Source organism: Dryobates pubescens, chromosome 33 (assembly GCF_014839835.1).
Source record: "Dryobates pubescens isolate bDryPub1 chromosome 33, bDryPub1.pri, whole genome shotgun sequence".
Lineage (NCBI taxonomy): Eukaryota > Metazoa > Chordata > Aves > Piciformes > Picidae > Dryobates > Dryobates pubescens.
The window spans coordinates 252,463-275,796 of record NC_071644.1 but is presented as its reverse complement, the minus strand read 5'-3'; the positions used below and the strand labels follow the sequence as shown (position 1 = coordinate 275,796).

Sequence of the window (23,334 nt, the reverse complement as noted above, 5' to 3'; positions counted from 1 at the left end):
TCTGATGGCTCCTGCTCAAGCAGCGCTGCCTCCGCCGGGCTGGAGCAGCAGATCAATGGAAACGATTAGAGGCCTGGGAAGAGTTCTGTGGGAGGTGGAATTGAAAAGATTAGGAGCATTTAGTTCAGAGAGGGGATGAAACAGAGTGGACATGAAAAACCCAGACAGCAGCAAAAGCCAGGTAGGCATCCCCCAATCCTGCACGTCCAGAGCAGGCAGCAGACCCCACTGTGCCTTGCAGTTGGTCCTGTCTGGACTTATGGATTGCTTCTGCTCTCTAATGGAGGAGCAAAATCCTTCAGCCAGGTCACCCCTGCCACCTGAAACAGCCTCTGCAGAGAGCCTGGGCAGAGGAATGCAGGTGAAGGGAGGTGTGGAGAGGATCAGGCCAGTGGAGATGGCAGTCACATGAGGGTCACCACCCTGACATCCCCCCCAGGCACAGGGTCACCACATCCCCACCCCATCCACAGGGGATGCTCCTCTGCATCCCTTCCCACAGCAAATTCCCTGGTCACAGGCACCTGAGAGCTTCCCATCCCCTCTGGGCTGCTCCTGCTGGTTCTGCCCTGGAGCAGTGAGGATGGAGATGCTGCTCAGCTTGAGTGCCTGTGGGGTGACGTAGCCCTTGAGTGCCCCCACAGCTCAGGGCCTGGTGGCTACCAGGGGACGTGGAGAGTGAAACAACATTTCCAAAACAGCCACATCCCCACTGCTGTCCTTTCTGGCTGGCATTTTCCCACCAGAGACAGCCTCTGCACCCCATCAGCACTGCCCAGGGCACCAGCCTGGGACCGAGCTGTCCCTGCACCCTGCCCAGGGGCACCCCCGTGTGCCAGCAGCCCCTTGGTACTCACCCCGTGCGAGGGGTAAGTCATCCAGCCCCAGTCCCCCGGCATTGTGGACGTGTCCAGCAAGTTCACTGCAAAACAGGAGCAAAGGATTTCATTGAAGGCTTCCTCCTCAGCCCCAAGGGGCAAGAAGCTGGCCCACCACAAATGACCCCTCCTGACACCCCACTCAGCCTCACAGATTGCCTTGGGTTGGGAGGGGCCCTCCAAGGTCATCTTGCCCAACCCCCTGCAGGCAGCAGGGACAGCTCCAGCTGCAGCAGGCTGCCCAGGGCCACAGCCAGGCTGACCTTGAATGTCTCCAGGGATGGGGCCTCAGCCACAGCCCTGGGCAACCTGTTCCAATGTTTCACTACCCTCATGGTGCAGAACTTCCTCCTGGTGTCTCCTACACTCATCCTTGGGCCTGGTGCCAGGGGTCTGCCTGGCTGCAGGTTGGTTGGTGGTAGAGTTGGGGTGGGGCTGTTCCAGTCTGGGTCACAGGAGGTTTTGGAGGTGAAGGGGCTGCAGAACACAGGTTGGGAGGGGGTGGGGGTGCAGAGCAGGTCAGAGGGGTTGCAAAGCAAGGGGGAAGCTGCCAAACAGAGAGGGACCTGGGGGTGCTGATTGACACCCGCCTAAACATGAGCCAGCAGTGTGCCCAAGTGGCCAAGAAGGCCAATGGCATCCTGGCCTGTATTAGGAATAGTGTGGCCAGCAGGAGCAGGGAGGTCATTGTGCCCCTGGACTCTGCATTGGTTAGGCCACACCTTGAGTCCTGTGTCCAGTTCTGGGCCCCTCAGTTTAGGAAGGACATCGAGACACTGGAAGGTGTCCAGAGAAGGGCAACAGAGCTGGGGAGAGGCCTTGAGCACAGCCCTGTGAGGAGAGGCTGAGGGAGCTGGGGTTGCTTAGCCTGGAGAAGAGAAGGATCAGAGGTGACCTCATTGCCCTCTACAACTACCTGAAAGGTGGTTGTAGACAGGAGGGGGTTGGTCTCTTCTCCCAGGCAACCAGCACCAGAACAAGAGGACACAGTCTCAAGCTGTGCCAGGGGAGGTTTAGACTCGAGGTGAGGAAAAAGTTCTTCACTGAGTGAGTCGTTCGTCATTGGGATGTGCTGCCCAGGGAGGTGGTGGAGTCGCCGTCCCTGGAGGTGTTCAAGGGGAGATTGGACGTGGCACTTGGTGCTATGATCTAGTTGTGAGGTCTGTTGGAACAGGTTGACTTGATGATCCTTGGGGTCTCTTCCAACCTTAGTTACTGTGATACTGTGATACTGTGAATTGGAGGAGCAAACTCCAAACTTCAGCTTGTCCACCAGTCCCACCCTGGGCCAGCACTGGAGGGCTCAGAGCATTGTTCCTCACTTGGACACTCCTCCTCCAGGGTCTCTGCCAAGCACTTTACCCTCCCAGCCCTCCCAGCACCACCAGTTTGAAGTCTGCACTCCTGCAGCCCCTGTAATTACAGAGCACAGTGCCCAGCTCCAGCACAAAGTGACCCCCACAGCCCTGGCTGCCCACCACGGGAGAGGCCAGACAGTGGGGGACAGGCTGCATGAGGAGGCTCATCAAAGCCAACCCTTTGAAAGCTCTGCCACCAGCAGGTGCCCAGCTTAACAAGGAGAGAAGGGCAAGCCTGCTGGCAGAGGGGAGCAGCTTCTGCCTGGGGAGAGGTGAGGCTGCCGTTGAAGGAGCTTCCCCTGGAACCCTGTGCAGTGTCAGCAGGGGGGGGGCAGGGATGTCACAACACTGCTGATGCACAGAGAGCTGCCCCTGAGTGTCACTGGCTGCCTGTGAGCACCGTGCCCAGAGCCTGCAGGCAGGGGAGAGCCTCACTGCAGCCTGGGAATGCCTCAGCTTGCTCAGCTTCCCTCCAGCACGTGGGGAGGGACCATGAGCCCTGGCTCCAGGACACAGATCCAGAGGGACAGAGGTTCTGGGGGTGTGTTCTGGCAAGGTGACCTGTGGCAGGGAGTACAGCTGGCACTGACTCCAGTGTCGTGTTACCCCTCAGCAGCACCAGGCTCCCTCAGGGACTTCCAGTGCCTCCAGCTTTCTCCCAGTGCTCTTTGCCCTGCAGCCACCCAGGTCAGGCCTGTGCTGGGTGCTGTGTCCATGCTGGCTGCTTGCCCTCACCCTGGAGCAGCACTGGGCTGGACCCCGAGGCAGTGCGCTCAGATCCCTGCTGCGGCACAGGGGCTCAGCTGGTGCCTGGGCTCGGGGGCACGGTGGGCTCAGCGTAAGGCTGTCAGGGTGGGGACGAGGCACATCAGGACAGTGTCCTCAGCCCTGGCAGAGGCTGGGCTCAGCGTGGTGCTGGTCCTGGCAGCTGGAGGAACCGGTGCCACTTTCATTTACTATTAGCAGGCAGGGAAGGAGAGCGGTGGGAGAGAGGAGCGGAGACGTGAGCTGGCTGTGAAACACCCGGACGTCATGCTCCTGACAGAGCAGATTAGCAGCTTTTGAGGCATTTATTAATGTTAGCAGAACAATTTGAAAGCATTTCCAGGGTTTCTTGTGTGACTCCTTTGGCCCAACAGCAGGCCGAGCCCCTCCGCTCCCCGCACGGCGCTGCTCCCACTGCTCGAGAGGCCTCTTGCCCTCAGCACGGAGTAATTACCTCGGGGATCTCAAATCCATTTTTATTTGTTATTGTTAATCTGAAGATTTTCTGCCTATTTTCCCTGGGTAATTCGCCCAGCAGGAGCCCAGGCTCAGGAGTTTCCCTGCTCACAGTGCAGGAGCATGGTCCTGGTGACCCTCAGCGGGCAGGCCGCGGGGAGGGGACGGCTCTTGCAGCCCCTCTCTCCCTCCTGCCGTGGTTCCTGCACCCTCTTTCCCACGCTGCGATGCTCAGCCACGGCCGTGGCTGCCTCTGGCCGCTCTCGGGGCGGCAGGAGGACCCTGTGCAGCCTGGGGTCCGTCCAGCCGGAGCATCGCGCTGCGGGGAATGGCGCTGAGGAGGAGCAGGTGAGGTGGGACTGCCCCAGGCTCCTCTGCACGGCGGTGTGCAGGACCTTGGGGCAGCTTGCTGCACCCAGCCCCACCACGGGGACCATATGGCTGTCACCCAGCAGAGCTGAAGGCGCTGCCTACCCGCTGCACGAACCACCAGACAGCTTCTCCCTGGTGGAGCAGATTGCTTGTGGCTCTTGGCAGGAGGAGGGAAAAGTTCTTCCTTCCATCCCTTAGCAAGAGTTCCCCAAGCACACAGGAGCCCTACCCACGGAGCCCACTGCCGTGGGCACTGCACACAGCCAGCAGCACTGCCAGGCCAGCAGCCCTGCATTAGCTCCTGGCACAGCTCGTGGCGGAGGCCCAGAGCAGCCTTCCAGCAGCACTGTCAGAGACAGGGGCACCAACTGCCTGCCCAAACCCAGCCATCCACTTAGGAGGAGTGCTGCCAAGGGCCCGGTGCAGCCCCTGGCAGGTGATCTCCTGGCGGTGCTGCTGCTGGCAGGGAGCCCTCCCTGGCTGCCGGGGCTGCCACAAAGGAGCCCTTTCAGCTGCAGGTTCTCAGGGAGCGTGCCGGTCGGGGAGACCTCTGTGCTACAGCTGGGAGATTCTCTTTGATGTTATGGCCTGTCTGCACGGATCAGCCTCAAGCTGCCAGCTCCATTTTGTTTCCCTGAGCACCATTTTGTATTTTCCCCATTCCCCTTGGCCTTGCCTCGGTGCACTGAGCCAAAGCACCGGGAGGCGTCAGGGGACATTGTGGCGCTCCTGGAGGAGCTGTCAGGGCTGATTGCCTGCTCGGATGGAAGCACCTAGGAGCGAGCAGGTCGCTTCCAGCGGGGGCTTGGGGCAGAGGCTCACACAAGGCAAGGCCTCCCTGCTCCTTCAGGAAGTCACATCATGGCATGCTGCAGGAGTGCTGCACGCTGCAGGAGTGCTGCACGCTGCATCCTCATGGCTGCAAACTGTGCAGGACTTGAAGACTAGGGGCCTGTGACCATGGTGCGGGTGTGTATGGTGCATATGATGCACATGTGCATGGTGTCTAGGATGCAGATGTGTGTGAAGGGCTATAGTGCAGGTGTCCCTGGTGTCCACGGTGCAGATATACATGAGGTCTGTGGTGCACATCTGTGGTGCAGATGTGCATTGTGTGCGATGCGATGTGCATGTGCATGTGATGCAGATGTGCATGGTGTGGGTGATGCAGGTGTGCATGTGATGCAGCTGCACATGGTGTGTGATGCAGATGTGCATGTGCATGTGATGCAGATGTGCATGGTGTGTGTGATGCAGATGTGCATGTGATGCAGATGTGCATGGTGTGGGTGATGCAGATGTGCATGTGCTGCAGATGCACATGGGGTGTGATGCAGATGTGCATGGGGTCTCTGGTGCATGTGTATCATTTGCGCTGTGTCTGTCTCTGCAGCCCTGCCTGCATCCATCTCCGTTCCTGTATCCACCGAGCTCTGAACACCGCTGGGGCCCAGTGAGGAAGCCGAGGCAGGGCCTGGCACCCAGAGCTGTCTGTTGTGCCCCAGCCCCTGCAGCTCTGGCTTTGGGTCTGTGCCTGTAAAGAGGGAGCTCAGAAACCCTTCCCAGCATTCACACTGGCAGCTGTGGCTCCTGCAGGGACCTATCCCAACCCTACAAACAGGGGCAAGGACACCTTGGAGTTCCACATCCAAGCATCCTGGGCTCAGGAATGGTGCTGTATGAGCCACAGCTGCTGGCCCAGGGAGCCTATAGATCCCCAGCCCACCCAGGGGTGCACAGGAGGGTGGTGAGGCAAGCCCAAGGGCCACATGCTGGGGGATGAGCTGAGCCCCAGACTCCAGAAGAGCAGTGGGGGCCAAACAGGGCTCTGAGCTCTCTCACTAATTGTTAACCCACTGCGGTCCTCACTCTAATTACTCCACCATCTCCCTCCCAGGCAGGGGCTTTGTAGTGCAGGCATGGGGAGGAAGGGTCAGTGGGAGCAGCCCTGTTCCCTTGGGCTTCAGTTCCTCTCCATCACAACTTCAAAAGCCTCCCAAGATTCACAGCAAAGCTTCCCCCCATGCAACAACGCCTTTTGAATCGATAATTAAACTCTTATCAGCATGGTGAGGAGCTCCTGCTCTCTGTCTGCACACCCCACACCAGCCCCTCAGCCCCAGCTGGTGGGGGAGCGACACGGGGAGGGTTATCTGCGGCAGGAACAGAGCCGAGGTGTGGGAAACGGACAGAGAGAGGCTCTCCGAGCACAGGGGAACAAGGGCCAGCAGCATTCATCTCCCACAAGCTGAGGCAGGGCTTAGAAGGGGCAGGTGGGGCCAGGGTGGGTCAGCTATTTGTGTCCCACCGTTTAATCCAGGGGCATGCTCAATAGCCAGCCACGACCTTTCCTGCTTGAGAGGCAAAGCCGAGCAGCAGAGCTGTGTCCTGCTGCCCTCAGAGCATGGCAGGGGGACAGGCCAGGAGGCTTTGCTTTCAGCTTCCCCTCCCTGGGACAATACTGGAAGAAAGAAAAAGCCTCATTTTAGTCACCAACGGCCAAGGCCAGGCCTTGGGGCTCCGAGGTAAACCAACAAGCCTGGAGGGTGGCTCTGCGCTTCCCATTTGGAAGCTGTGCACAGGGGATGTGGCTCACAGATCCGGGTCAGCACCACAGCAGCAGGATGCTGCTCGCTGTGCCCCGGCACATGCAGCTGGCTCAGCACCACAGCAGCTCCAGCACTCGCGGCTGGGTCAGCGCCGTGGCGCTGGGGTGCTGCTCAGCACTGCTCTGTCACACGCAGCCAGCTCAGCCCCGGGGCTGTGGGGTGCTGCTCAGCACTGCTCTGTCACACGCAGCCAGCTCAGCCCCGCGGCCGTGGGGTGCTGCTCAGCACTGCTCTGTCACACGGAGCCAGCTCAGCCCCGCGGCCGTGGGGTGCTGCTCAGCACTGCTCTGTCACACGCAGCCAGCTCAGCCCCGGGGCCGTGGGGTGCTGCTCAGCACTGCTCTGTCACACGCAGCCAGCGCAGCCCCGGGGCCGTGGGGTGCTGCTCAGCACTGCTCTGTCACACGGAGCCAGCTCAGCCCCGGGGCCGTGGGGTGCTGCTCAGCACTGCTCTGTCACACGGAGCCAGCTCAGCCCCGCGGCCGTGGGGTGCTGCTCAGCACTGCTCTGTCACACGCAGCCAGCTCAGCCCCGGGGCCGTGGGGTGCTGCTCAGCACTGCTCTGTCACACGCAGCCAGCTCAGCCCCGGGGCCGTGGGGTGCTGCTCAGCACTGCTCTGTCACACGCAGCCAGCTCAGCCCCGGGGCCGTGGGGTGCTGCTCAGCACTGCTCTGTCACACGCAGCCAGCTCAGCCCCGGGGCCGTGGGGTGCTGCTCAGCACTGCTCTGTCACACGCAGCCAGCTCAGCCCCGGGGCCGTGGGGTGCTGCTCAGCACTGCTCTGTCACACGCAGCCAGCTCAGCCCCGGGGCCGTGGGGTGCTGCTCAGCACTGCTCTGTCACACGGAGCCAGCTCAGCCCCGCGGCCGTGGGGTGCTGCTCAGCACTGCTCTGTCACACGGAGCCAGCTCAGCCCCGGGGCCGTGGGGTGCTGCTCAGCACTGCTCTGTCACACGCAGCCAGCTCAGCCCCGGGGCCGTGGGGTGCTGCTCAGCACTGCTCTGTCACACGGAGCCAGCTCAGCCCCGCGGCCGTGGGGTGCTGCTCAGCACTGCTCTGTCACACGCAGCCAGCTCAGCCCCGGGGCCGTGGGGTGCTGCTCAGCACTGCTCTGTCACACGCAGCCAGCTCAGCCCCGGGGCCGTGGGGTGCTGCTCAGCACTGCTCTGTCTCACGCAGCCAGCGCAGCCCCGGGGCCGTGGGGTGCTGCTCAGCACTGCTCTGTCACACGCAGCCAGCTCAGCCCCGGGGCCGTGGGGTGCTGCTTAGCACTGCTCTGTCACACGCAGCCAGCTCAGCCCCGGGGCCGTGGGGTGCTGCTTAGCACTGCTCTGTCACACGGAGCCAGCTCAGCCCCGCGGCCGTGGGGTGCTGCTCAGCACTGCTCTGTCACACGCAGCCAGCTCAGCCCCGCGGCCGTGGGGTGCTGCTCAGCACTGCTCTGTCACACGCAGCCAGCTCAGCCGCGGGGCCGTGGGGTGCTGCTCAGCACTGCTCTGTCACACGCAGCCAGCTCAGCCCCGGGGCCGTGGGGTGCTGCTCAGCACTGCTCTGTCACACGGAGCCAGCTCAGCCCCGCGGCCGTGGGGTGCTGCTCAGCACTGCTCTGTCACACGGAGCCAGCTCAGCCCCGGGGCCGTGGGGTGCTGCTCAGCACTGCTCTGTCACACGGAGCCAGCTCAGCCCCGCGGCCGTGGGGTGCTGCTCAGCACTGCTCTGTCACACGCAGCCAGCTCAGCCCCGGGGCCGTGGGGTGCTGCTCAGCACTGCTCTGTCACACGCAGCCAGCTCAGCCCCGGGGCCGTGGGGTGCTGCTCAGCACTGCTCTGTCACACGCAGCCAGCTCAGCCCCGCGGCCGTGGGGTGCTGCTCAGCACTGCTCTGTCACACGCAGCCAGCTCAGCCCCGCGGCCGTGGGGTGCTGCTCAGCACTGCTCTGTCACACGGAGCCAGCTCAGCCCCGCGGCCGTGGGGTGCTGCTCAGCACTGCTCTGTCACACGCAGCCAGCTCAGCCCCGGGGCCGTGGGGTGCTGCTCAGCACTGCTCTGTCACACGCAGCCAGCTCAGCCCCGGGGCCGTGGGGTGCTGCTCAGCACTGCTCTGTCACACGCAGCCAGCTCAGCCCCGCGGCCGTGGGGTGCTGCTCAGCACTGCTCTGTCACACGGAGCCAGCTCAGCCCCGCGGCCGTGGGGTGCTGCTCAGCACTGCTCTGTCACACGCAGCCAGCTCAGCCCCGGGGCCGTGGGGTGCTGCTCAGCACTGCTCTGTCACACGCAGCCAGCTCAGCCCCGGGGCCGTGGGGTGCTGCTCAGCACTGCTCTGTCACACGCAGCCAGCTCAGCCCCGGGGCCGTGGGGTGCTGCTCAGCACTGCTCTGTCACACGCAGCCAGCTCAGCCCCGGGGCCGTGGGGTGCTGCTCAGCACTGCTCTGTTACACACGCGGCCGGATCCAGGCTCTGCCGAGCCCCAGCTTGCCCTGCAGGCTGCACTCCTAAGGACACCGCGGGGCCGATGCTCACAACGCACCCACTGGCTCAGCCTCCCGGGGGGGACACTTAGGAAAGCAATAGATGTGAGAGACCTCTCCAAATCCAGCAGGAACATGGGGTTTCCACATTTCTGGAAGTGTCAGAGTGAGGCTGGGAACGGAAAAAAGCCCAAACCAGCCCTGCAAAGAAACCTCTTCAAAGAGCGGCTGCGAGGCAGCGGCGCTGCCTCCTGCCCCTGCCCTAATTCCCGTTTCAGGATTTCTTCCCAGACCTCCGGATCATTGCTGTGAACTTTCTGTATTTAATTTTATATCGTTTTGTAAGGCATCGGGGGCGGCAATGCCCACAAGGGCTTCCCAGAGGGTCCCCCCTTTCTCAGTGCACCGGGAGCAGGCGCTGCTTTGATGTGGAAAGAAAGCTTGTTTGTTCAATCGGGGCTAACAAAAAGCCTTCAGCTCAGGTTTTAAAAATAAAATGATCAGCCTGATCCTTGCAAGCCCTGCGTGGTGCCAGCGAGGAGAATGCGCAGCACAACCCCTGGCAGGGCTTGAGGTGCTATGAAATGATGCTGGGAATGGAACAAACCAAAACAAAACGCCCAGAATAAAGTATGGGCGAGGCTCTGGGAGCAGAAACCCTTGACATGCCAGGGCAGCAATTTGGTTTTCCCAAGGGAAGGAAAAAAAGGATTCACAGCAAAAGCCAAACAACAACAAGAAGAATAAAATGTTCCCTCAGGAATATGGGAGAGAAAATGTGGATGCAAGCTGTTCCTGGGAGCCCTGGTGTCGGTGTGTGCTGGGGCAGCCAGGCTGGATCGGGCCCCTGGCTTAGGTGGCTCAGGTGGAAGCACACACGCTGCCCACCGCCAGGCAGGGTGGCAGCAGTGGTGTAAATGTGGCCAGAGCTGGACACAGATCCCTGGCTGGAGATGTGACCAAGCCAGGGCTGCCCCAGGGCTGGAGGTGTGTGGTGCCAGAGGTAAGGCTCAGAGCGAGGGGCGAGCACAGGTTCCCACGTCCCTGTCGAGGAGCTGATGCCAGTGGGGAAGGAGCTGTTTTGGGCTCAGGGAGAGGCTGGACTTGTTGTAATTCAGGGCAGAAGCCAGAGGAGGAGGTGGAAAGGCTCTGGGGATGAGGGGGCGAGAAAGGTCAGGGAGGCAAGAAATTCCATGGAAACATCTGATATGAGCAGGGGAAGGAGCAGGAACTGTGGCAAGGTTGGGGAGGAGGCAGGCACTGGGGGGTGTTGAGCACAACTGAAGGGTCCCAGCACCCCAAGATGAGCGCTCTGCAGACCTGGTGTCCCCAGTTCAGGATCTGGCCATCTGGGATTCACACAAGTCCTCTCCAGCACAGTGTCCCTCCCCACTGTGAGACCACAGCAACCTGTCCGTGAGCAGAGAGGAGCCTGTGCCCGGAACAGCCCTGCCAGAGCTGATCCATTCAACCCACACCCCAGCAGCTTCTGCAGCCCTGACCAGTGTCCCCAGACCTGCACCTCGACCAGGACCCCCCACTTGCCCCAGGCTGCAGGGGCAGGCTGGATGCTGTAGCACCAGTACAGCAGTATCGTGACAGAGAATCAAGAACCTTTGTGACACAAAATCACCTCTGCTGCCGGTGCCTATGGGGCACAGCCCCAGAGACACAGAAGCCCTCTCCAAAGGGGGTTGTGCCAGTGTCCCCACAGCAGTCCTGAGCCCTCTTTTGTCCCGTGGGTTGGGTGCAGCAGGACAGACAGGAAGGTGTTTTCGGCTTTAGCCACTGAGGTTTCTGACTCCTGCAGATTCCCAGGGAGCCAAAGCTCACACTGAGCAAGTCCCAAATGCCACATCCCAGGTCCTGAGCCCACAGCAGCTTAGTGCTTCCGCTCCCCACCAGTGAGCTCGTGGCCACTCGGTCACCATCTGACTCTGGGACTTTGTAGATTACTCACCCTGAACTATGACTCCCTGGTGTCACCCCGAGGCACTTCCCATGCCACCCAGAGTGACCTAGCACTGCAGATTGTGCCTGGAGCGGAGCCTGTGGGTCCCCTAGCAGCACAAACCCTGCAGCACCCTTCCCGCTGACTCCTGCACCCCAGCGCTGCTGCAGGGGTCTGAGCTCTGTCCTCTCTCGAGGATTCACCTGGGAAATGTGGCTTGTTGCAAATGTGCTCTCTCCTCTGGGTTATCTGAAGGGCCTGGGCTATCTGAAGGGCCTGGGCTATCTGAAGGGACACTGGGTGACAATTGTTCAGGCTGTTGACTGTTTTGTTCCTGATTTCCCCGTGGGGTTGTTTCGCTCTCACGCTAGTTGGCCACCCGAAAGCAGGCTTGGGCTCTTTGGACCCTGGTGACATTCTGAATGTTAATTTCTTTAGAGGTAATTTCTTTGCCCTCCTAAACATAACTGGACCATTTTGACAGACAAAAAAAAAGCAGCACTGAAAGCATCTGAGGAGACAGACTGAACATCTCATGTGCCCGGTGAGGAAATACCATCAGAGCCCCTAGGCTGACGGTAACAGAAGGGACTCCATCCAAGGCGAGCTGTGAGCCCTTGGTGCTGGGATGCAGCCAGGGCTGTTGCCACTCACTGACATGGTTAAGGCATTTTAAACATGAGGAACTGGAGGTAGAGTAGAGGATACCACAGGCATGATACCAGGGCTGGAGGGAAAGAAAGATGAGAGAGGGGAGGCTGCAGAGCCTGACCTGCTTGTGCCCGCGGAGGGTGCGAGGCGCCCGGCTGCCTTCACGGCAGAAAAGGATCAGCTCTGGGAGCCAGCAAGGGAAGCCTGACACAGCCTAATGGTGGGAATGCAAATTTGTATCAGGGAAAAGAGGGGCTGGAATTTTTAAGGCTGAGGCTGATGAGCCGTTGGGATGAGTTGCTGAGGGCAGGGATGCCGATGCCTTCAGATAAACGCTGAACACCTTTCTGGGTGGTATCCCCGGGCCAGACGAAGTTCCCTGGGCATTACTGGTGTGTCACTGGGGTTTACTGGTGTGGATGGGCCTGATCCCTATAGGAGTTCCTCCTGTATGTGGTTATTTGTGAGCCTAAGCGGTGCACGTTGACACGAGCAGGAGGTGGGGAGTTCGTTTCTTTTTGATGGGAACAGGACCGTGTGATCCCCTTGCTCACTTTTGAACCAGCAGGGCTGAAGGGGTTAATCGCTTCTCCGGGGCAGAGGAATAATTTTGAGTGTTGGCCGCGCAAACAGGCTGGGGTTAGGAGAATGAACTACCCAAAAGTGTCAGGGTATGAATAGAGTTATCATATGAATGGCTTTGCCCCTGGAGATAAAAGCGGCACCGAAGGCTGCCAGCGAGGCGAGCGGGAACGCAGGGAACACAGGACCCGACGGGAACAAAGCGCGGAGCGGCCGGGATGTCCTGGTGGTGAAACCGAGACCCTCACCCGCCGGGAACCGCGGGGCGAGCTGCTCGCCCTCCTCCTCCGGCTGAGCATCTCTGGCGCTGGGGTTCATTGCTTTGTGGGTTTGGTTTGTTTGGATTTTTCTTTGTGTTTTTTTTTTTGTTTGGTTGGGTTTTTGTTTTGGTTTGTTTTTTTCTTTAGGGGTAAAATATTTCCTAATAATTCTAAATTATTTTTCTAATAATTTCTAACCAAACAAACAAACAAATAAAACCTCACAAACGAACAAAAGCCACACAACCAAAGTCCCCCCAAAACCCCAACCCAACCAACCAAATAAAACCCAAACCAAACCCAAACTAACTAAAAAAAACCACCACAAAAATGGAAAAGGAAAAAGGGAAAAAAAAGGAAAAAGGGAAAAAGAAAAAGGGAAAAAGAAAAAGGAAAAGGGGGAAAGGAAAAGGGATAAAAGAAATGCGAAAAGGGGGAAAGGAAAAAGGATAAAAGAAAAGGGAAAAGGGGGAAAGGAAAAAAGAGAAAAGAAAAGGGAAAAGGGGGGAAGGAAAAGGGATAACAGAAAAGGGGAAAGGGGAAAAGGGGAAAGGGAAAAGGATAAAAGAAAAGGGAAAAGGGAAAAGGGTGGAAGGAAAAGGGATAAAAGAAAAGGGAAAAGGGGGGAAGGAAAAAGGATAAAAGAAAAAAAAAGAAAAAGGAAAAAGGGAAAATGAAAATGGATAAAAGGAAAAAGGGAAAGGAAAAAGGGAAAGGAAAAAGGAAATAGGGAAAAGGAAAAGAAAAAAGGGGAAAAAAGAAAAAGAAAAAAGAAAAAGGGGGAAGAAAAAGGATAAAATAAAAAAGAAAAAGGAAAAAGGGAAAGTAAAAAAAAAGAAAAAGGAAAAAGAGAAAAAGAACAAGGAAAAAGGGAAAAGGAAATGGAAAAAAGGGGAAAGGAAAAAGGAAAAGAAAAAAGAAAAAGAAAAAAGAAAAAGGAAAAAGAAAAAGGGAAAAGAAAAAGGATAAAATAAAAAAGATAAAGGAAAAAGGGAAAGTAAAAAAAGAAAAAGGAAAAAGAGAAAAAGAACAAGGAAAAAGGGAAAAGGAAATGGAAAAAAGGGGAAAGGAAAAAGGAAAAGAAAAAAGAAAAAGAAAAAAGAAAAAGGAAAAAGAAAAAGGGGAAAGAAAAAGGATAAAATAAAAAAGAAAAAGGAAAAAGGGAAAGTAAAAAAAGAAAAAGGAAAAAGAGAAAAAGAACAAGGAAAAAGGGAAAAGGAAAAAGAAAAAAGGGGAAAGGAAAAAGGATAAAATTTAAAAAAAAAAAAAAAGGAAAAAGAGAAAGGAAAAAAGAAAAAGGAAAAAGGGGGAAAGGCATTTCTGCATCCCTGCAGTAATTCAGCAGGGTTTGGCTGTACTTAAATTTGGACTCCTCAGCTCTGCTTCCACCAGCAGCGAGCGGGTGGCCATTTATTTTTTCGCTCTAAATAAACCTCTCCTGATATCAGGTAGCAAAAATTCCAGAAGAATGGGGGAAAAAACAAACAAACAAACAAACAAACAAACAAACAAACCCAACCCAAACCACCCAAAAGAAATCCGTTTGGGAGGGGTTGATTTTCCAGAAGTTTGGGGTTTTTTCTAATGAGGGAAGGATGGAAATGAAGCTGAGACCAGAGAGAGATTCCGGAGAGCCTGCGGAAAACCAGGCAGGGGTTTGCTGCGCAGCAGCGGTCTGGGAGCAAGGCAAAAAGGAATTGGAATTTATTAGCATGATTTTGGTTGGGTTTTTTTGGTGGCTTTCATTTGTTTGTTTGGGTTTGGGGTTTTTTGGTGGATTTTGTTTGGTTTTTGTGGGTTTTTTTGGTTTGGTTTTGGGGTAGGTTTTTGTGTTGTCTTTGTTTGTTGGGGGTTTTTTTTCTGTTGTTTTTTTCCAGTGGTCATGTTGGGTAATTTTGTTTTGTTTTGCTTTCTTTTGTTTGGTTTGGTTTTGTTTTCTTTTGCTTTGTTTTGTTTCACTTTGTTTTGTTTGGTTTGGTTTGGTTTTGCTTTGTTTTGTTTTGTTTTGCTTTGTTTGGCTTGGTTTGGTTTTGCTTTGTTTGGTTTTGTTTTGTTTTGCTTTGTTTTGTTTTGCTTTGTTTTGTTTGGTTTGGTTTTGCTTTGTTTGGTTTGGTTTGGTTTTGCTTTGTTTGGCTTGGTTTGGTTTGGTTTTGCTTTGTTTTGTTTTGCTTTGTTTGGTTTGGTTTGGTTTTGCTTTGTTTGGTTTGGTTTTGCTTTGTTTGGTTTTGCTTTGTTTTGTTTGGTTTGGTTTTGCTTTGTTTGGTTTGGTTTTGCTTTGTTTTGTTTTGCTTTGTTTGGTTTGGTTTTGCTTTGTTTTGTTTGGTTTGGTTTGGTTTTGCTTTGTTTGGTTTGGTTTTGCTTTGTTTGGTTTGGTTTGGTTTGGTTTTGTTGGTGTTTGGTGTTTAGGGTTTTGGGTTGGTTTTTTTTGCAATTATAGCCCAAATCTCCTCCCTGTTTTAAGCCAAAGCTTCTCCATCCCTGCCACCAAAAGCCCCTGGACCTAAACCCTCGTTTCCTGTTCCCAGGGAGGGACACAGCATCCTCGCAGCCCTTTTTTACCACCCAGAAAAAGCTATTTCCTCTCCTTTTCAGAGCTTTGCTTCTCCCGCAGCCCCGACTTGGCCATCGCTGCAGAAGGTACAAAAGTGGTGTTGAATAAAGGGACAGATGAGTTTTTACCTCTTTTTCTGTTTGGGCAGAGGGGCAATTAATGAGATTACAATCGAGAGATTAGCAGGGAGGTGGCCACAAACGCTTCCCCTGGCCCCGTTTCAGCAGCGCAGCAAGCTGCTGGCTTTCCCCAGGCTGCTGGTGCTCGCCCGCTCCCCATCCCTGTAGCAGGGAGAAACAAAACCTCTCCATCACCGACCCCATGGAGCAGCTGAAGGTGAATGTCCCTGGCCGCCACCAACTCTGCATCCTCCCCAGCGCGCTCCCTGCTCACCGCCCTGTCCTCATCGCCCATCTTTGCCTTGGCCGTTCCTACACGCCCTAAAATGCTGAAGGAGGCATCCCTGGGTCCCCTTTTTCTGCTGTTCCCCACGGAGGTTCCACCCAAGCTCACCCATGGGCCATGTTGTCCTTGCTGTGATGGGGAGGAAGGTTGCCCAGCTCACGGAGGGCAGCGCCCTGGAGGCAGCAGCAGCATTCGAAGCGCCATTTTCTGGCAGAAAATGTGACTTGTCGGCTCCCGCCCCAGCTCCAAACGGGGCAATTTCCTCTCATTTTGGTTCAAAACAAGAAAGATCTTTCACCTTCTACCCTTTAGCTCCAATCTGGGGTGTCACATAAACACCCACTCCCCTGGTTTTGCCCCCGCGCCCCTCGCCGCGTGGCAGGGCAGGGATTTCAGTCTCTTGCACTATCTCCCTATCCTTGAAAAGAACTTTCCTACCTCCCTGCTCTAAAGAAATTCAACAATTTCAGACAATTATTTTTTTTTGCAGTGCCCCAGATGAAAATCTGCAATTTTCCACCCACCTAGACGGGCCCAGCCCAGCTTTGGTGCTCGATGCGCTTTGCCGCTCGGGGCCGCGGGGCCCTTTTTCCTCCCATTTTCAGGGCACCCTCTGAGACTGAGCGGGGTGGGAAAAACAATAGGAGCTCAAAACTTGTTGGACCAAACCTCTCCTGAAAGGGAAGGGGACTGGGAGCTCTTCAGAAGGGAAGGAAACCAGGCTGAAGCCATTTCTTCAGGTGAAGTCACGTCCTCGCGCGCCAGCTGCCTCCCGGTGCGCAGAGCGGAGCGCGGCTCTCACCGGCCTCAATTTTCCTTTGTGGCTGTGATTCCCTACCCTGCAGCTCCCCAGCGAGCTCTGGGTTTCTGGGTGGCATGGCCAGAGGTGCACAGCAAGGAGCAGGCTGTGGTGTGGCAGCAGGCAGAGGTCATGGCCGGCAGCAGCGGGCAGCTCACGGCGTGCCCAGCCCTGCCACACGCTGAGGCAGCCGAGCCCAGCGCCAGCGGAGTGCAGGAGGCACCAGAGCCGTGCAGCACTTCCCAGCAGCTCCCCATGTTTCTCGTCCCATCTCCATGCCAGGGCACTCAGTGAGGGCACCACAACCTCGCCAGCATGGGTGCTGCCACCAGCCCATCACCCTGAGATACCTGGTGCTGGCAGGAGCCGGCAGCCTCATCCCCAACTCTACTGCCCATACCGTGGGGCCCAGCTGGCACTGAGGTGCCCCTAAAGAGCAGAACCCCAGTACCCACAGGGGCACAAGCGTCCCTGGGGGCAGTGGGCAAAGCACCACCAGCTTTCCACAGGGTCCTACAGTTTATCCAGATGCCACTCAGTATCTCTTCTGCCTAGTCTAACCCAGATCCAGTCCCCTTGGCCTTCCCCAGAGCCTGACTCATTCTTAGCCCCCTGCATGCCCCTGGCCAAGGCTGCTGCTGACATTCGCTCTTCTTTCCAAAACTCTTGAAGGACATCCACATCTTCCCCAGCTGGGGACAGACAGACAGTACCCAGGGCCTGGTTGTCTGTACAGACACCACAGACAACCCACCCCAGCATCCAGCAATCTCCCCTGCAGAGGAGAGCAAAGAGGCTCTGGCCTCCCTTGTTGATGCCCAGGGTTAGATGTTGATGCCCAAGTTCAGACAGGGATGCTTGGTGGTTCAGGGCAGCAGTGCTAAGAGCCTGGGAAAGTGCAGGCAGCATCCTGCACCACACTCTGCCCATGGAACGGGGCAGCTGCTCCACCAGGGAGTGAATGGCAAACAAGGACTGGGGCTGTTGAGGGTGCGGGGGGTGCTGGGGTCCCATCCTGCGTCCACACAGCCCATCCCCAACAGCGGGAGCCCAATGCATCCCCGACAAGGGCAGGAAAGCTCTGGTGGGGAAGGGAGCAGGAGGAGTGCCAAGAAATGGACAGCTGGCAGGAAGCAGGGTTAAGACCCAGAGATAGCTGGAAATGGGCAGCGTAGGTGAGGAAGACAGGCTGGGTGGGAGGGGATGTGAGAAGATGGCAGCAGGTGCAAGGACCCGGCCTGGCGGGGTGCCGCCAAGTGCACAAAGCATCACGGTGCCAGCCCATGGGCCTGGAGCTACAGGGGCAGGAGAAGGGAGGGATGGCACCGCTGCCACCCAGCAGGGACGGCGGCGCTGGGGCTCGCTGCAGAGGGCTGCACCGTGCTGGCCGTGGCTCTGAGGCACAGCAGAAGGGAGGAAGGATGCTGCTGCTGGTGCCAAGGACACGCTCGGGAGCGGGAACGGCAGAGCTCTGGGTGATGAAGAAGAGCAGCCCTGGGAAGCAGCCCTGGGAGGCAGCCCTGGGAGGCAGCCCTGGGAGGCAGCCATGCCGCCACTGCCAGCGCGGAAGGCGGCAGGGGAGCGGCCGGGTGGCAGGCAGCAGGAGCAGCGCTGCCGAAGCCGAGGGGGGCCCGAGGTGCGGAGCAGGGCTGCTGACAAGGGCCAGGGGTGAGAGCAGCCAGCAGCGGGGTAGAGTGGTCGGGTGGAGGGAGCAGGCCTGACGTGGCTGACACCAAGATGTCGGGAGAGGGTCCCTGACTGCATCCCTGCCTTCCACTTCAGAAGTTTCCAGCGCTTTCCCTTATGACAAGTTTCCCACCTGAATGCCCCTCCAGCTTCCCACCCCTTCTGCACGCTGCCCTGTGCCCAGCCCCTCAGCCCCTCGCCGCCGAGGCCGCCCGGCCAGCCGGCACGGCCCCACGCTGCCGCCAGCTCTGGTGATGGGGATCACCACGGCTGAGCTGCTGCCCGTGTCCCTGCCCTCTCGGCAGCCACCCTGCACGCTGCAGCAGAGCCCTGGCAGGGGAGGCCTGGCAGAGCCGGCAGGAATCGCTGCAGGAATCAAGTCCTCCTGCCCAGCTCAGAAGTTTAGCCTCCAGTGCAGGAGCTCCAGGATCAGCAAACTCAGGCAGGCAGGAACCCGGAGCTGCACTCCCCTGGGAGGAAGGAGAAGCTAAGCCCAGCAGAGGGAACAAGCCTCTGTGGGCACATCCAGGCTGCCACAGCCGTCCCGCAGGTGCCCCCAACGCTGCCCCATCACGCCAAGGCCACCCCGGTTCCTACCTTCGCTGGTGGTGGCAGAGAGAGAGGCAGCTAAAGCGATGACGATGAAGAGCGAGGATGTCAGATCCCCCTGCGCCCGTGCCATGGTCCGGCGGGGCCACCGGGCACGGGACAGGGGCAGCTCGGCTGTCCCAGCAGCTGCGGAGCGAGCGCCCGGAGCTCGGGCACGGGCGGCTGAGGCAGCGGCACTTAGAGCGCAGCGCTCGCAGCGCTGGGGCTCGGCAGGGAGGGAGCAGCCTGTCCGTCACCGCTCGCAAGCCAATGGGCTGGGTGGGCTCTGCAGCGAGCCCCCCTCCCCGCACCAACGCGCACGCTGTACCCAGCCCCAGCATCCGGACGCCGGGCGCCCGCTCCCCGCTGCCACCCATCAGCCATCCCCCCAGCATCAGCCATCCCCCCAGCATCAGCCATCCCCCCAGCATCAGCCTTCCCCTGTCCACTCCTCCGTCCTCCCTCGCTCCTGGTGCCGGAGCAGCCTCCTCTGCCTCCCCTGCCCCACACCCCTGCTCGCTGCTCCTGGCCGGGGGCTGGCAGAGCCGAACTTGCCACCCGAGCCGCGGCCCCGCGGGCGTCTCTGCACTCCGGGCTCAGGTGTGAAGGGGAGGGGGTTGCCCGTCAGCCCTGGTGTGCATGGGGAGGAAGACCCCTCGCACAGGCCCGCCTTGCAGGTCTGGGAGCAGGGAAGGCAGGCAGAAGCCCTCTCTTGATGCTTCTGATGTCACTTGATGCTGTGCCAGAGCCTCTGCACTCCGCCTTGCGGGGGGCAGCAGGAGCAGGGGACAGCGCCGGCAGGGCTGACAGCATCCAACCTGTGCACAGCCACCTTGGGCACCCAAGGGAGGGCCAAGCCCCTCAGAAGCAGAGTTTGAGAGGATGCAGCACGCTTGCCAGGGCAGGCAAGGACAGACCCTGGGCAAGGACAGACCCTGGGAAGGGACAGACCCTGGGAAGGGACAGACCCTGGGCAAGGACAGACCCTGGGCAAGGACAGACCCTGGGAAGGGACAGGCCCTGGGAAGGGACAGACCCTGGGCAAGGACAGACCCTGGGCAAGGACAGACCCTGGGCAGGGACAGACCCTGGGAAGGGACAGGCCCTGGGCTGGGACAGGCCCCGGGCAGGGACAGGCCCTGGGCAGGGACAGACCCTGGGAAGGGACAGACCCTGGGAAGGGACAGACCCTGGGCAAGGACACACCCTGGGCAAGGACAGACCCTGGGCAAGGACAGACCCTGGGCAGGGACAGACCCTGGGAAGGGACAGGCCCTGGGAAGGGACAGACCCTGGGCAAGGACAGACCCTGGGCAAGGATAGACCCTGGGAAGGGACAGACCCTGGGCAGGGACAGACCCTGGGCAAGGACACACCCTGGGCAAGGACAGACCCTGGGCAAGGACAGACCCTGGGCAAGGACAGACCCTGGGCAGGGACAGACCCTGGGAAGGGACAGACCCTGGGAAGGGACAGACCCTGAGCAGGGACAGACCCTGGGCAAGGACACACCCTGGGCAAGGACAGACCCTGGGCAAGGACACACCCTGGGCAAGGACAGACCCTGGGCAGGGACAGACCCTGGGAAGGGACAGACCCTGGGCAAGGACAGACCCTGGGAAGGGACAGACCCTGGGCAGGGACAGACCCTGGGCAAGGATAGACCCTGGGCAGGGACAGACCCTGGGCAAGGACACACCCTGGGCAAGGACAGACCCTGGGCAGGGACAGGCCCTGGGCAGGGACAGACCCTGGGAAGGGACAGACCCTGGGAAGGGACAGACCCTGGGCAAGGATAGACCCTGGGAAGGGACAGACCCTGGGAAGGGACAGACCCTGGGCAAGGACAGACCCTGGGCAGGGACAGACCCTGGGCAAGGACAGACCCTGGGCAGGGACAGACCCTGGGCAAGGACAGACCCTGGGCAGGGACAGGCCCTGGGCAGGGACAGACCCTGGGCAGGGACAGACTCTGGGAAGGGACAGACCCTGGGCAGGGACAGACTCTGGGCAAGGACAGACCCTGGGCAGGGACAGACCCTGGGCAAGGACAGACCCTGGGAAGGGACAGACCCTGGGCAAGGACAGACCCTGGGAAGGGACAGACCCTGGGAAGGGACAGACCCTGGGCAAGGACAGACCCTGGGCAGGGACAGACCCTGGGCAAGGACAGACCCTGGGAAGGGACAGACCCTGGGCAGGGACAGACCCTGGGAAGGGACAGACCCTGGGCAGGGACAGACCCTGGGCAAGGACAGACCCTGGGAAGGGACAGACCCTGGGCAGGGACAGACCCTGGGAAGGGACAGACTCTGGGCAGGGACAGGCCCTGGGAAGGGACAGACCCTGGGAAGGGACAGGCCCTGGGCAGGGGTGCTCTGCCTCAGGGCTTTGGGCTGCCCAGGAGCACTGAGCATCCTCCCCACAGCCCTGCCCAGGGAACCTCTGCATCCCTTCTGCCTGGAGCCACCAGAGCAGTGAGCCCAGCATGTGCCTTGCTCAGCTCTGAACACTCAGCACCTGCCTACAGCCCCTGCAGTGGCCACCACTGCCCCCATCCCAGTGCTGAGCAACCACTACCTGCTGCCCACAGGAAGCACAGGGGCTGGCTCCCACCCCTGCCACACGTGGAGGGGTTGTTCACCCTGCTGTGTGTTCATGGCCAGGGGCCCAAGCCTGCAGCCCCCAGCAGCTGTCCCCAGGACAGCCACAGGAGGAGGATGAGGATCTCTCTGTTCAGAGATTCCTAGATTCATGGAATGGTTTGGGCTGGAAGGGAGCTCAAAGCTCATCCAGCTCCAAGCCCCTGCCATGGGCAGGGACACCTCCCTCCAGCCCAGCTTGCTCAAGGCCTCATCCAGCCTGGCCTTGAACACCTCCAGGGAGGGGACAGCCACAGCCTCCCTGGGCAGCCTGTGCCAGAGTCTCCCCAGCCTCACTGTAACCTCACAGTTGACGTCTTCTTGGATAAAGCTCATCCCAGATTCACACAGGGAGCCTGGGGCAGGGGGGGGAGTGCCACACCCCCTCCATCTCATCCTGGATCCCTGGGGCATGGTCCCTGCAGATGCTGGATCCCGAGCTGGGGCACCCCAGCAGCTCACGCTGGGCCAGGGGCTCCCTGCAGCTGGGGGCAACAATTCCCCATGCAGGGCCATGGGGGTTGTGCCTGCAGGGGCAGGGCTCCACCAGTCATCACCAGGGCCTGGGAACAGCCCAGGGCACGAGGTCCCTTCAGGCTTGTTGCTCTGCCTGCCTGGGAAGCTGTCTGTCTGCAGACAGTGCTGGAGAGATCCTGTCATCAGTGCTCTCATGGGATGGGCTTGCAGGGCAGCGCAGGCAGGGACACAGCAGTGGCTCAGGGAGGCCTCCAGCAGTTCCCAAGGCAGCTGGCAGGGGCTGAGCGGTGCTCTGGAGCCAGGGGTGCAGCTAAGCAGGAGACAATGCAGTGAACCTCGGAGCAGAGCAGTCAGGACTGATGGTTTCATGAGCAGCACCGAGCCCTGAGGAAGCCCCAGAGCAGTGCTGCTGGTGGTTGCAGCTCTGCAGCTGGCGGGGAGCTGATTTTCCACCAGCTGCTCCAACCCAGCAATCTCCTTGTGCTGAAAGGGCTTCTCCCAGCTGGTGCAGGATCCCTCAGCTCCTTGTCACCCACTGTCCAAGCAGAGCAAAGTGTGCCAGAGGGACACCATCCACACTGCCACCATCCACACTGCCACCATCCGCACTGCCACCATCCACACTGCCACCATCCGCACTGCCACCATCCGCGCTGCCACCATCCACACTGCCACCATCCACACTGCCACCATCCGCGCTGCCACCATTCGCACTGCCACCATCCACACTGCCACCATCCGCACTGCCACCATCCACACTGCCACCATCCACACTGCCACCATCCGCACTGCCACCATCCGCGCTGCCACCATCCACACTGCCACCATCCGCGCTGCCACCATCCACACTGACACCATTCGCACTGCCACCATCCGCACTGCCACCATCTGCGCTGCCACCATCCACACTGCCACCATCCGCACTGCCACCATCCACACTGCCACCATCCGCACTGCCACCATCCGCGCTGCCACCATCCACACTGCCACCATCCACACTGCCACCATCCGCACTGCCACCATCCGCGCTGCCACCATCCACACTGCCACCATCCACACTGCCACCATCCGCGCTGCCACCATCCACACTGCCACCATCCACACTGCCACCATCCGCACTGCCACCATCCGCACTGCCACCATCCACACTGCCACCATCCGCACTGCCACCATCCGCACTGACACCATCCACACTGCCACCATCCGCGCTGCCACCATCCGCGCTGCCACCATCCACACTGACACCATTCGCACTGCCACCATCCGCACTGCCACCATCTGCGCTGCCACCATCCACACTGCCACCATCCGCACTGCCACCATCCACACTGCCACCATCCGCACTGCCACCATCCGCGCTGCCACCATCCGCGCTGCCACCATCCACACTGACACCATTCGCACTGCCACCATCCGCACTGCCACCATCTGCGCTGCCACCATCCACACTGCCACCATCCGCACTGCCACCATCCACACTGCCACCATCCACACTGCCACCATCCGCACTGCCACCATCCGCGCTGCCACCATCCGCACTGCCACCATCTGCGCTGCCACCATCCACACTGCCACCATCCGCGCTGCCACCATCCACACTGCCACCATCCACACTGCCACCATCCGCGCTGCCACCATCTCAGTCCCAGGCTCTGTCAGTGAGCTCCTAGGGAGGCAGCAGCCAGCTTTGGCCTTGCAGTCCTGAGGGATGCCAGTGCACAGTGGGATGCTGTAGTGCACAGTGGGAAGCTGCAGTGCACAGTGGGATGCTGCAGTGCACAGTGGGATGCTGCAGTGCACAGTGGGATGCTGTAGTGCACAGTGGGATGCTGC

At 59.1% G+C, this 23,334-nt stretch overlaps 1 protein-coding gene across 1 annotated transcript in view; it reads right to left on the bottom strand.

Annotated features, from left to right (window-relative positions):
• EPHA8 (EPH receptor A8) overlaps positions 1-18,512 on the bottom strand; it is a 65,426-nt gene extending 46,914 nt beyond the window's left edge. Inside the window, exons 1-2 of the mRNA XM_054175806.1 lie at positions 18,392-18,512; positions 858-922 (exon numbers count right to left, since the gene is read on the bottom strand). Of these exons, the coding sequence (XP_054031781.1) occupies positions 858-922; positions 18,392-18,476 (150 nt within the window). The 5' untranslated portion in view covers positions 18,477-18,512. The remainder of the gene's footprint in view (positions 1-857; positions 923-18,391) is intronic.
• Positions 18,513-23,334: the final 4,822 nt, after the last annotated feature.